At 46.4% G+C, this 13,452-nt stretch overlaps 1 protein-coding gene across 21 annotated transcripts in view; it reads right to left on the minus strand.

Annotated features, from left to right (window-relative positions):
• Positions 1-221: 221 nt before the first annotated feature.
• TMCC3 (transmembrane and coiled-coil domain family 3) overlaps positions 222-13,452 on the minus strand; it is a 286,278-nt gene continuing 273,047 nt past the window's right edge. For 14 of the 21 annotated variants that reach the window (XM_042246611.2, XM_060412525.1, XM_060412527.1 and 11 more), the window contains 3 exons: positions 9,706-10,622; positions 7,059-7,194; positions 222-1,447 (listed from right to left, as the gene is read on the minus strand). In XM_042246611.2, coding sequence (XP_042102545.1) covers positions 1,145-1,447; positions 7,059-7,194; positions 9,706-10,622 — 1,356 coding nt within the window. In that variant the 3' untranslated portion in view covers positions 222-1,144. Of the gene's footprint in view, positions 1,448-7,058; positions 7,195-9,705; positions 10,623-11,948; positions 12,034-13,452 lie in introns of all 21 variants that reach the window. The other 7 variants (XM_060412519.1, XM_060412518.1, XM_060412517.1 and 4 more) reach the window with 1 other exon arrangement.

Consider the following 13,452-nt stretch of genomic DNA (forward strand, 5'->3'; position numbering starts at 1 on the left):
ATCTAATTTATTTTATTCTTGCAGGTCTTTCAGGGTCTGCCAAGGACCCTCTCAATCTTCATGCAGGTCACCTGCACCCACTGGTCTAAATGTCACCGCCTTAAACCACATATTTTATTTTCTTCCCTTTTTCCCATGTTCCCACTTCAGGGCACTTTAGCTTTAGAAACTATGATCCTGCTATCCTTTCTTGAAGAGAGAGAGAAAAAAAAACCAACTCGAAACGTGAGCAGCCTTTTTTATTTACTGAGTACACTTTGCCAGCCGTCACAGACTGAATAAAATGAATCACAGAAAATGAAACACATCCTGAGAGGGGCTGATCACAGTGAAAATTTGCTGGAACACAGATACAGTGCTTTTCGGACCTCAATTAAAGACACAGTTTGAAGAGGGACTGGGGAGCATCTCTATATGCCTGGAAGGTGGTGTGTTCAACAGTCAGTGAAGGTGGAATCAGGACTATGGCTCCCTGGGTGTAAGAAGGCAAGACCCGTTCATAAATCCTCACGTCTCACCATTTAAGAGCAATGGAATGCCTAGGTTGACTTTTGATGGACTAACAGGTGAACTGCAAGATTCCCATGTGACAGTCACACACAGTTGGCCATGGTGGACACTGGGCACACGGGGGACCGACGGTCAGCAGCGGACAGTGGGACAGATTACATGGGATCTACTGTGCTTTCACAGGCCCCACAGGCTCAAAGGGTCACCGTCTGAGCGTCTTCCCCTCCCCAAGTCCTGCCACATCTTCACTGCTTACAAGACTCAAGGGGAAATGTAACCCTAGCAACGGTGAAGCTCAATATCGACAGAGACTTAAGAGAGACTGAAAATCTCTCTTCTTCTGGGTCACTGATTACACCGCATGCTTGGCAACCAGAGGCTGACCGTGCTCAGGTGGGCAGGAGACCAGGACTGATTAAGGCAGTGAGCAAGGTGTGGAGAGCCTGGAAACAGATTCACAGAACCACGCTGGTGAGTGCCACCGAATGACGAGAACTGTAGTTATTTACAACACACAACCCCAGTCCTTGTATTTGTCCGTCGGCACAAATGTGCATTTTAAAGTTTGGTAGTATGCACAAAGTTTTCTTTAAAATAAAAACTTGAAAGGATGTGAGGACAGGAACCGGAGACTTCATCTTGGTATTATTATCCTTTCTATGGCACAGAGAATGTGGTCCCAGTTTTTACAAAATATCGCAAAGAGAGTCACAGCAAAGAAGGTGCCGAGGATGTGGAAGCGGCTCTTCATCATGGGCGAGATGAACTTGGCGATGGTGGACACGCACACCAAGATGACGGTCATGAAGGCGAGGACGACATTGATGCACTTGCCCAGCAGGACTTTGGCGTTCACCGTGTCCGTCTGCAGGGCTTGCTGCTCCTGCTGGTGGAGCTCCAGCTTTGAGATGCGGGTCTGGCAGGACTCCAGGGCTTCCTGTGGGCGAGAGGGAGAGCGAGGATCAAACGCTGTCGGGGCAACATGGGAGCATGAGCCAGGATGTGCACAGGGCCGCCCCGCTCAGGATGCTGCTGCTGGGGCAGCTTCACACCCACGCTGACCAGGAGGTGCACAGGGCCGCCCCGCTCAGGACGCTGCTGCTGGGGCAGCTTCACACCGACGCTGACCAGGACCTGCAGAGGGCCACCCTGCTCAGGACGCTGCTGCTGGGGCAGCTTCACACCGACGCTGACCAGGACCTGCAGCAGCCGCCCCGCTCAGGACGCTGCTGCTGGGGCAGCTTCACACCGACGCTGATGATGACAATGGTGGTGATGACAGACAGAGGTGTCAGACAAGAATCCCAGGGCTCGCCTTATCCTGCTATTCATGGATAGAATGAGCATGTATCTACAACCGTGAAATACCATGAATAAGGAATTTACGGGCAGGTATTTTGGTTTTTGGCTACACTGCACAGTATGTGGGATCTTAGTTCCCCGACCAGGGATTGAACCCATGCCCTACACTGGAGGCACAGGGTCTTAACCACTGGATCCCCAGGGAAGTGCCACGGTTAGGTATTTTGATTCTGCCTGTATTTAGAATAAAGTGCATAAAATACTGGCATCTGGTGGAACCCTCAGGGACAAACCAGAGGAGGGGGTGGGGTCCCGTTTTGCGACACAGGACTACCTCCAGCAATGGAGGACGTGGCATCTCCAACGGCTGGTCCTCACGCCACTGCTCAGAGTCTGCGCATCCGCTGCAGAGCAGTGGAGGACAGTGGGAGAGACAGGGCCGTGGACGCGGGGCTCCCGTGGCTGCTCTCTGAGCGCCGCTGCCACGCCCTCTGCCTAGGGCTCGGCCCGCCACACTTTCATTACTTGTACTCCAGGTTCACCTCCAGCCCAGCTGTCTCTTCTGAGACTGAGCTGTGTGTCTACATGAGCCCTTGACATTTCCATCACTGCTGCTGTTCACTCACTAAGTCATGTCTGACTCTTTTGTGACCCCACAGGCTGTAACTCACCAAGCTCCTCTGTGCATGGGATTTCCTGGGCAAGAACACTGGAGTGGGGTGCAATTTCCTTCTCCAGGGGATCTTCCCGACCCAGGGGCTGAACCCACGTCTCTTGCATCTCCTGCACTGGCAGGCAGGTTCCTCACCACTGAGCCACCAGGGAGGCCCTGACATCTCCGTCAGAGCTTCTCAGAAGCACCTCAGATGCAATGTGGCCAGTTCTGTATACACATCCTCACCACCCTCACTCCTGCCATCAACCCTGTTTCCCCTCCAGTTCCTTTTCTCAGAAAACAGCACTTGGTGAGCCACAGTCTCATATGAGAAGCATGAGGGGCATTCCCTGATCCAGCCCCACCCACACAACGTCTGGTATTTATCTTAACTGGTCCATTCCTCTCCCCTCCCACAGTAACCCCCCACCTAAATCACCAGGGTCTCTGCCTGCAATAACTTTACACTCGTCTCTCTGCACATCCTCTCCATCCTCACCCTCATGAATCCACTTTCCACACAGCAGCCCCGGTGATCTCTGAAAGATGTGTCTCTGGTATGGCTCTTTCTCGTAGAACCTTTTAAATCTTTAACGTGGCCCAGGCCCAGCCACTCTCTCCTGCCAAGCTTACCAGAGAAGCCCGCTTCCTCCCCGCCTTCACTGTGTTCTGGCCATCCTGGCTTTATAAAGTGCTGGAAAGGACCACGTTCAGGGCCTTTGCACATGCGCCATGCTCTGCCCAAAAGGTCTGCCTCCCCACACACCACCCCACTCCATCTTTCGGGCCCCATGTCGATGGACACATCCTGAGGGAAGCCTTCCTGGACCCACCAGACTGTCAAGCCCTTCTCCGGGCCTCCCTGCTAACCAGGGGACCAGACCTGCTCTGCACTGGGCATACCTCCAGCAGCAGGCACAAGCTGGCTGCACGCTCCAGAGATCGAATGCCAGTAAGGGGACACGAGGCTTGAAAAGGGGACGAAACATACACCTCCCAGGGGAAAAAGACCTAGGTGGAGGCAGTACCATGACCCAGTCTGGTTCACCAGCCTATTTTCTAACTCATTTCCCAATATATGTTTGCTCAATTAAAATCCAGTCATGTTTTCAGATTTTAAACAAGCATAATGGCGCCAACATTGATTTACTTTTCTTTTTGTGAACATACGCTGTGGTCCAAGGGTTCTCTGTTACTATAGTAACTCTCATCATACAGGCTACCAACAAAGAAGGTAAAACTTCTTCAGATCCTCACAGTCTAAACAATGCTGACTTTCTACAGCAACAGGCAAAGGGCCCCCCAAATCATGTATTCTTTTCAAATGCTTAGGTCCGCAGATAACAACCTCTGTTTTAGGCAAGGCATGGAACTAGTGATGGAACAGGACAAAAGATCACCATTTTAGGTAGATGCATTCACCTGTGATTGGGGAGATGTTTTACATATACAGAATAGATTGACTCTAGAAACTGCCTTAGAACTTCTGTCAAATTTTTAACCAAAAGAAAAGGTCAAGAAAATTAAGCAGTCAGCTGTAAGGAATTTTGGTCACAGCACCCACCAAGAAATTATGGGCCAAAGTAAGTACTACATTTACTGGGGATAAGGACAAAGGACACGATTGTCTTTAAACTTTTCATTTCAAATTCAGGGTTTAAAAAACTCTTTCTTGCTCTTTAAAACAGCAAGCAAAGCTTTGTATCCTAACAGGCAACAATTACCCTCATCTATACTACTCCATCACCTTGTATAACCCTGCCTATAAGCACAGAAGAAACAAGAGGAAGCTGAGCAGGCCCAGTCACCAAAGCCCCAAGAAATACATACTAAATAGAAAACTGACCAGCATCTGTTTTTTGTCTGGTAATGTATCAGGTAAAGATTTCAGTATTTTATCTATCTTATCCCATTTAATCCTTCTGACAGACTTCTGAGGTAGAGCTCGCTAATATTTCCATTTTACAGATGAGGAAGCTGAGGCACAGCACTGACTTGTGCCGGGTCACATAGGAAGTGACAGGGGCAAGATTCTAACAAGAAAGGCCCTCCAGTCACTCGCACGGACATCCCCTTTGCACTTCTGGGCTACAGGTAAAACTAGAAAACAGTAAAATGAAATCTGAATTTTTAAGCTCTCTCTGAAGTTCACCCCCACCCTTATCTTACCCCTTTCGTCTCTAAAGTATATTTCTTTAAAAAAAGAGTAACAATATAAACCCAAACAATCCCCTAAAGAAGCAAACCATATATAGTATTTAGATATAAGCCAGTGGAATCCCAGATGTATGCTAAACAGCATGCTCTAATAAAAGACTGTGCTGTTTGCCTGGCAACATGTCACATTTAAACGGGTTCACATCTTTTACACCAGTCAGCAGTAAAGTTCAGTCTCCTAGCCCAGAGCAGAAATCCGCTTGGTGTCTTCTGCACCAAGGTCCTCACAGGCAAACAAGGCTGATGCTTTCTTTGGCTCCCAGCATCGTCCAAGCAGACAACTGGCATTAGCACAGGCTCAGTCCTTGACAGGAAGGAACAAAACACGGATAGCTGAAACTCGGGACAGCTGAAACTCACATAGTGTGGGAGAAATCTGTGTTTCAGCCCCTTGTGAAGTGGGGTTGGAGAAAATAACCACGCCTACAAAGAACATTTGTAAAACTGAAGCTGCATGACTTGGATAGTACTCTTTCTTTTCTTAAAAAAGGCAGTCTATGGGAATGTAAATCACTGCAGCCACTGTGGAAAACAGCATAGAGGTTCCTCAAAAAATTACAAGGAGAATTACCATATGATCCACAAACCCCACTTCTGAGTACATACTGGAAGGGCATGACATTACCATCTAGAAGAGAAATTCACACCCTCACATTCATTATAGCATTACTGACAATAGCCAATCCATGGCAACAACTCAAGTGTCCACTGATGGATCAGTAAAGAAAATGTGGTACCCATACACACACAGGCATACTATGCAGCCACGAGGAAGAAGAGAGCAATGCCATTTACAGCACGGAAGGACCTGAAGGGTATTAACGCTAAGCGAAATGAGTCAGACAGCAAACACTGTAGAATCTAACAGGGGAAGGGAGGCAAAATGGGTGAAGAGGGTCAAAAGCACAAACTTTCAGTTATAAGATGAATAAACCCCGGGGAATGCAATGTACAGCTTGGTCACTAGAGTTAACAACGTTGTATTGTATATTTGAAAGTTGCTCAGAGTAGACCTTAAAAGCTCTCATCACAAGAGAACAAATTTGTAACTATGTGAGGGGATGAATGCTAATTTACTGTAGTGATATTTCTGCAGTATGTACACATATGAAATCATTATGTTGTATACTTTAGTACAGTCGTATGGAAATTATATCTGAATAAAAGCTGGGGGTGGAGGGGAAGGAGGCCTTCTGGAACCCCCAAAAAGGAGCTCAAGAAGCCTAGGGCCGCTTCACTACAGTGTTGTTGTTCACTTGCTCAGCTGTGTCTGACTCTTTTGCGATCCTATGGACTGTAGCCCATCAGGCTCCTCTGTCCACGGGATTTCCCAGGCAAGAATACTGGAGTGGGTTGCCATTTCTTCCTCTAGGGGATCTTCCTGAGCCAGGGATCAAACCCAGGTCTCCTGTGTTGCAGGTGGGTTCTTCACCGTCTGAGCCACCAGGGAAGCACCATGACAGCTTCGGTCTCACATTATCACTAGGACACGCCTTTGTTTATACTGATCCATTTTCCTCCATCCACTGGGATCCCATCCACGCCTTCAAAACCCATCTTCTCCAGGACTTCAATTCAGATTCATTACTCAAGGACTACTTGTAAGACCTTGAACAAGGTCTCTGGGCCTTTGGTCTCTACATCTGAGAAATGGGGAGAGTAATCGGAGCTATCACAAACAGAAACAAATGGGCAGACAGACATCTCAAATGCTTCGCCAGTGCCTGCCACAGAGCATGTACTCAAGTGCTTGAAATTCCCACAAATACGAAAGCTTTATTTTACAGATTAGCAAAGAGACTTAAAGCTTGCTCAGGACCAGGTAGCTGGTAAACAGCTGGGACTGAAATCCAGGGTCTGATCACTCTGTGGCCCCCTGCCCCACAAGTCCATAGCTTGCTGGGCACCGCACCCCTGAATTTCTGAGGCTTTCAGAGCCTACAGTCATGTAACTTGGCCCTCGCTCATGTTGTCTTAAGCCCACTGCCAGCTGTGTTCCTCTTGATTTCTCACCTAAGCAAGAATGTTGGAGGCAAGGTTCGTCTCATGTTTTAAAATTTGTAAAAATGTGGTGATGGTGGGGAAAGTAGAGTATAGGTGATAGGCTTGGGAATAGGTAAAAAATAATTGTTAACTAATTTAGGCAGAAAGCAAACAGACTATAGCTTAAAGTCTATATCAGCAGCTATTGGGGTCAACAGGGTAAAGATTAAATGTTTGCCCCTCATGCCAGAAATTCTTACAGGTTTGCATGTAATGTATCGGTTGGTTAAATGAATGAACGGCGGGCAAGAGCCCACCAGAGCTTGGTTTGTTAAATGAATGAACAGCAGGGAAGAGCCCGCATGAGCTCTGGTAGTTGGGGGGAAGGTACCTGGATGTCCCGCGAGCGCTCGTGGGCTTGGTAGGCCACCTTCTCCTCGATGCTGGCTAGCTCCTGCTTCAGGTTGGCCGTCTCGTGCTGATGCAGGTCCGTGAGGTCATGGAGCTGGTCCTCCAGTCGCTCGTACCTTTGTAAAGAGATGAATCGATTCTGAGCACGATGTTTCAAAAGTGTACAGACAGCACTTAGAGAATGACATCCTTTGTGCTTGCTGTCGCCACTGCCCTGTGGCTTGTGCTCATCCAGTCAGACTGAGCTTCCAAGAGTACATCTGGCTGAAGGGGACATGCTTTTGGATAACGCTGAACTCTAGCTCCAGAAAGGACTGGTCTCTGAAGTCTTAACTCTGTCCCCACTACTGAGGGTTCATGCAAGCCAAATTGGTTTTTTCTACCCACACCACACCAGCACCTTGCTGGCTGTGGGGACAACAGGGCAGACCCCACTGGCTCCTCATTTGGGCTGGTCAGGAGACGGGGCTGGCAAGAAGCCTGCTCAAGGCGAGGACCCACTGGCATGCTGGTGCCTCTCCCTTTTGTGACCCCTCAGTGCCCGGTGGCTCACCGCCATAGCTCTCATGCACCAGAGAGGCTGTAAAGGACGGACCAGTTTCTATGTGGGAACCAATGCCACTGATTTCCCAGGGTACACGGTGATGGTGAATACAGGTCTTAGTTCTTAAGTGCCAATAAAAAAAAATTCAGCTTGTTACAAATTCAAGATGGCTTAACAGGTGGCAGTTCGAAAAGTTCAAATCTAAAGAAGCACAAAGATTCTTATTCCCAGTGCCCAGTGCCCTCAGAGAAGGGGAATTTTGTCTTATATCTGAAAACTTATATAATATTTATTTTGAAACAGGAAGCACTATTTGGGGAAAATGCATTAGCCTGGATGACTTTTTGAGTAATGCCAGTTTTAGACACTTCATATAGGTCACTTGAAAAAATCACTTAACACTTTAACACAGATTTAATGATCACTCTCAGGTAGGACCTTGTAGCTGCTCAGTGTTGGGTGTTTGTAAGCAAGCCTTTTGAAGACCTCTTAACAGATGAATGGATAAAGAAGACGTGGTACACACTGACAATGGAATGCTACTCAACCCTGAAAAAAGAACGTGTTGCTGCCATTCGCTGCAACACGGATGGACCTAGAGGTTATCACACTCAGTGAAATAAGCCAGACAGAGACAAACAGCGTGTGAGATCGCTTATCTGCGGAATCTTTAAAAGAAAGACACAAATGAACTTATTTAAAAACCAGAAACAGACTCAGAGACTTAGAAAACAAATTGGTGATTGTCAAAGGGAAAGGGGAGGGGAGGGATAAATGTGAAATCTGATACTAACATGGACACACTGCTATGTATAAAATAGGTAATAAGGACCTACTGTATGGCACAGGGAACTCTACGCAATACTCTGTAAAAGCCTAACTGGGGAAAGAAGCTGAAAAAGAACAGACATATGTATATGTACAACAATCACTTTGCTGTACCCCTGAAACTCACACATCATAAATCAGCTATTCTCCAATATAAAATAAAGATCAAAAACAAAGATCTCCTAAGGTAAGCAATATAGTGAGAGACTAAATCAGGAGGATCACAGACATAACTATATAACAACATGAGAACCAGAACTGTTTGAATGGATATTTGTGACTTGAAATAAAATTTGGACCCAAACGGAGGTGCATCCCAAACTACCTGAGTGTAATTAAAGTCAATATTATTTAGAAAACCTGTGACTCAAAAATAGTTCTTATGTGACAAAGAATCCAAAGCCAAAGATGTACACAGTTTAAAAAAAATAATTGTTTCATAAAATAGCTGAAAAAGCCACATCTCTAAATTAACACTCATATAAATTCACATATCAGATATAAAACAACATGTAAACTAAATTTAAAATTTAAATTTTATAATATGTAACAGGCATTCACTGTTTCATCTATATTTTTAGAAGTTAACCTCACCTGACAAAAAAACCTGATGGGGGGATATTTTTACTGGGAAAATGGTGGAAAATCACTTCATATTTGGGCATGTACACTTTTTAAGCTAGAGGCACCAAAAAGCCAGCCATATATAACACTTGAATTTAAAAATTAGCTAATACAAATCCACAAGATTTGAATTTTTAAGATTCCGTTTGAAAGGTTTTCATTTAGGGTGAAAGGTTTATTAATAAGCAAAATGCAATCTCACAAAAAAAATACATTATGTAAAGACTTTGAGATTTATGTATCAAATAAAAAGTTACCTTGCTGGACCATGATTTTGTTTTTTTACTTGACAGTTATTACGGGGGGAAACCAAATACAGATCTTGAAATTAGTATACCGAGATCTTGTAACAACTGTCTACTGAATCAGGAGCTCAATATGCATGTGAGTCATTGCCTATATGGTGACATTTTAACAGACCCACATGCATAACATCTTTCTCTAAGCTGTCGGGCTTCAAGTCACAAATTACAATATTTAGAATTGCAAAGTACGGAAGGAACTCTCAGTTCCTAAATGCCTTTTGACCCACATTCACATTAAAAACAAAAATACAACCATTAGCATATCAATTTCAAACAATCTCTCCAACCTTAAAAACTCACGCTCCTAAGAGCAGAGCCTGAAATACCTGTATCTCTCCTCTTGCAGCGTCTGAGAGATGAAGCCGTACTCCCTCTTGAACTGCACCTTGAGGGCCTCGATGTCCTCAGCCAGCTGCGCCTGGGTGTCCTTGATCTCCCGGAGCTCCTCCAGGATGGCCGTGAGTTTGCTCGGGCCGTCCAGCGCGCCCGAGCCCCCAGCCGCGAACGACTGGTTCCCATTGCTGTCGGCGGAGCCGGACGTGCCGCTCGAGCACTCGTCGTCGCTGCCGTATTTGGGCTTGTTCACGATGGTGGCGCTGCCCCCGTAGGCCCTGGCGCTAGCCTCGGGCCGGAACTCCTCCAAGGAGTTCTTCAGGTGGGCAATGTTGTCAGCGCTGCCGAACTTATTCCGGATCAAGTTGGCGAACTCTCTGGACTTGTTGAAGACAAACACGGGCGGGGTGAGGGACACCCCGGGCATGCCCGACTTGCTGCTCTCCAGGCTGTGGGGGGCAGTGCGGGACTTGGCCTGGACATCCTTCAGAGAGGGCGGGATATCCTTCGGCTGGTCCTTGGCAGTGTCCTTGGCGCTCCGGAGGGCCCCGTTCTGCTCGAGCTCCCGGAGCTTCCGGTGGTACTGATCTAGCTTCTTCTGCAGCTGGGCGATGGAGTGAGCCGACTTCTGGTTCTTCTTCTCGAACACCTGCTTGATGCGGCCAGCCTGCTGCTTGTCCGCGCTGCTGACCAGCTTCAGATACTCTGCCACATTCCCATCACGGGACGTTTGCTCGATTTTTATCTGCTCTGTGACCTTGAGGATTTTCTGTCTCAGGCTGTCCGCACTGAGTTTGACCTTGTGGAAGTCCAGGATGCCATCCGGTACATCGAAGTTGAGGTTGGTGTCCGACCCGCCTCTGCGGATGTTCAGGGGCAGGCTTAGGGTATTCATGTCATGACGTTCTACCTGGAGGAGACAGCGGGTAGGGGGGCAGGAAGCACTATTAGACTGGAAGTCCAAGAGAGGGTCACTGTGACCGACCCTGTACACACACAACAGACATACTTTACGTCCCAGATTTTCAAACTGCAAGTATTCGCCAGGTAAAAACTCCCTTCTATCCTCTCAAGTTGAATGAAGGACAACCCAACTCCTTCCTGCACTCATGTACAGGGATAATGAGATTCAGCTCCACCAGGATATCCAATGTTCTGTCTGATTAGATAGCAAGCATTTGTTGCCAGGGTAGAAAATCCATCATGCGGTGATGTTATCAGTCCTCATGGCTTCCCAAAGTGCCCAGGTAAGTGGAATGCCTGCCGTGTCCCATTCACAGTGAACTTCACTTCACCACTGTGGGAAATGCACTCAATTCAGAACTCAATCATTTAACAGAAGGACAGAAAAATAAAAATAAAAAAGAAAGCAAGGTTCCAGTAGGTACATTCATCAACACAAGAATCATTTTCTTAATGGAACCCTGAAACAGATGTGATAGAATAATATGGTACAAGAGTAACTGAGTAATACAACAGCGATGTTTAGATGTGGAAACAAATAACCCAAACCACAACCAAAGTGATTATAAACAACAACAGTGACAATACTATGTGAAACAGCTTTCTCACTCCAGGGCCACCAGGGAAAAGAACTGCATCACTAGGTCCTGCTCTAAAAGGGACAGGCAAGCGGGATGCACACGGCAGGCACTGGATGGTCACAGGGCTGGTCTTGTCTGGGCCTCGCCATCACACCAGGCAAAGAGCTTGTTACATCCACATAACACGTAGAAACAGACTTGAAGAGCCAGGATTCGAATCCAACACACCCTACCTCGGTCCTCTTCACACGTCAGGACACTCTTGTCCCCAGAGGACTAAACAGAGGTCTTGATAGCATCTGAACACAATCTCTGAATGAAGATCCTTAGGCTGTAAACTGAAGTACCTTACTTGTATAGCTGACAATCTTTTGATTAGAAGAATGACTTAGGAGTCTTGGGAGACGGCATGGGAATCAAGACAATGTTCAGCTCATGTTAGCTTTTTTTTTAAACGGGAGAAGAGGCTGACACAGCTGAAAACTGCTTTGACAATAACAGACCTCATACTGACAAGTGACCCAGGCTCAAATGTGGACCATTTCCAATACTTAGCATCAACACTTTGCCATGTGCAAAACCCTACCCAGTGCTTTCTCCATGGAGGGAGCCCAGTAGCCCAGGGGGACACAATCCCAGGTCAGTGGGTCAGTGGGCCTCCTTCACAACTTAAAAAACGTTTCTTAACTTACTTCTTGGCCCCCTCTCTCCACACACGACTTGGCTGTAAGAGATCCTGGTTGCTTTCTTTGGCAGATGAGCATCACATAGGCAAGGCTGGAAGGAATTAGATGCCAGATCACTATAAGACTATAAAAAAGGATAAAGGAATGGTGACTTCACCTGGTCAAGGCGGAAGGATGGGTGTAGGAACTAAAGAAGGTACATAATGATCACCTTCAAGCCCTGAAGAGATGACCACAGGAAGTTCAAGGAAGCCAAGCACCTATGGCTCACCCCATGGATCCACACAGGAATAGGCTCAAATTACAAACAAAGGATGCACTAAGCTGAGGAAATATTTACTTTGGGCAGACAGAGTTAATAACAGTATAACTGCAAGGTTAGAAATCCAGTTTCACTTAAGATAGCCCATCTGATCATGCTGCTCTACTTCTGAGAAAATCTCTATGCCTCTCTCATGCCTCTCAATTTATTTAATACAACGTGGCCACTATTAAGGGCCCAGCTTATCCATCAGGCCTCCACCATGCACCTGATGAATGCCAATCATCTTAAGTGAACCATATAAACCAAAGTTCCCAGAATGTGTGCATTTTCTATGGATTTCCTCATATGCACGGTATTTTCAATGGCAGCTACATGCCCACTTCTGCTTATCAAAATTCAGTATATTCTTTATAATCCATTTCAAATGCCACTTTTTTCCTCTGAAGCTTTTCCTAGTCCTGTCAGAAAGCTGCCTGTCCTCCCTGCGACCCTCCATAGTGCTCTTGCTTCACTTTACTCCGCCTCTGAGCACTCACCCACTCCTCCAGGGGAAAGGTGGTGTCGCAACTGCCCCCAGCTCTAGAGCAAGCTCTGTCCGTACTTCACAAGAGGCTGTCACTTACATGTTTGCTGAACTAAAGTGACCTCATTCTTCATTCCGGAAGAATCTACACTGAAGTCATTTAAGACAGGGGTACTCAACCTCCAGGATCTAATGCCTGATGATCTGAGGTAGAGCTGATATAATAGTAATAATAATACAATTAAAGTGCACAATAAATGTAATAAATGTAATGGGTTTGAATCATCCTGAAACCACCCGCCACCCCCACTCCAGGCCTGGAAAATGTCCTCTTCCATAAAACCGGTCCCTAGTGCCAAAAAGGATGGGGACCCCTGATTTAAGATATATTTGAAGGGACTTCCCTGGTGGCTAAGAACCCACTTTGCAATGCAAGGGACACAGGTTCAATCCCTGGTCAGGGAAATAAGACCCCACATACCATGGGGTAACCAAGCCCCTGGGCTACAACCACTGAGCTTGTGTACCTCAACAAACACCCAGTTCAGCCAATAAATAAGTAAATAAAACTATAAGATACATTTGAAGAGAAAAGAAAAATGGCCTTAGAAGTTCTGTCTAGACAGACCAACAATTTCAGGTAAAGACGTTTTCTTAATACCTAGGTAGTAATTTCTACATCATTTCAACCTGCTTCAACTGATCAGATTTTTCTAAGTATC

Source organism: Ovis aries, chromosome 3 (assembly GCF_016772045.2).
Source record: "Ovis aries strain OAR_USU_Benz2616 breed Rambouillet chromosome 3, ARS-UI_Ramb_v3.0, whole genome shotgun sequence".
NCBI lineage: Eukaryota > Metazoa > Chordata > Mammalia > Artiodactyla > Bovidae > Ovis > Ovis aries.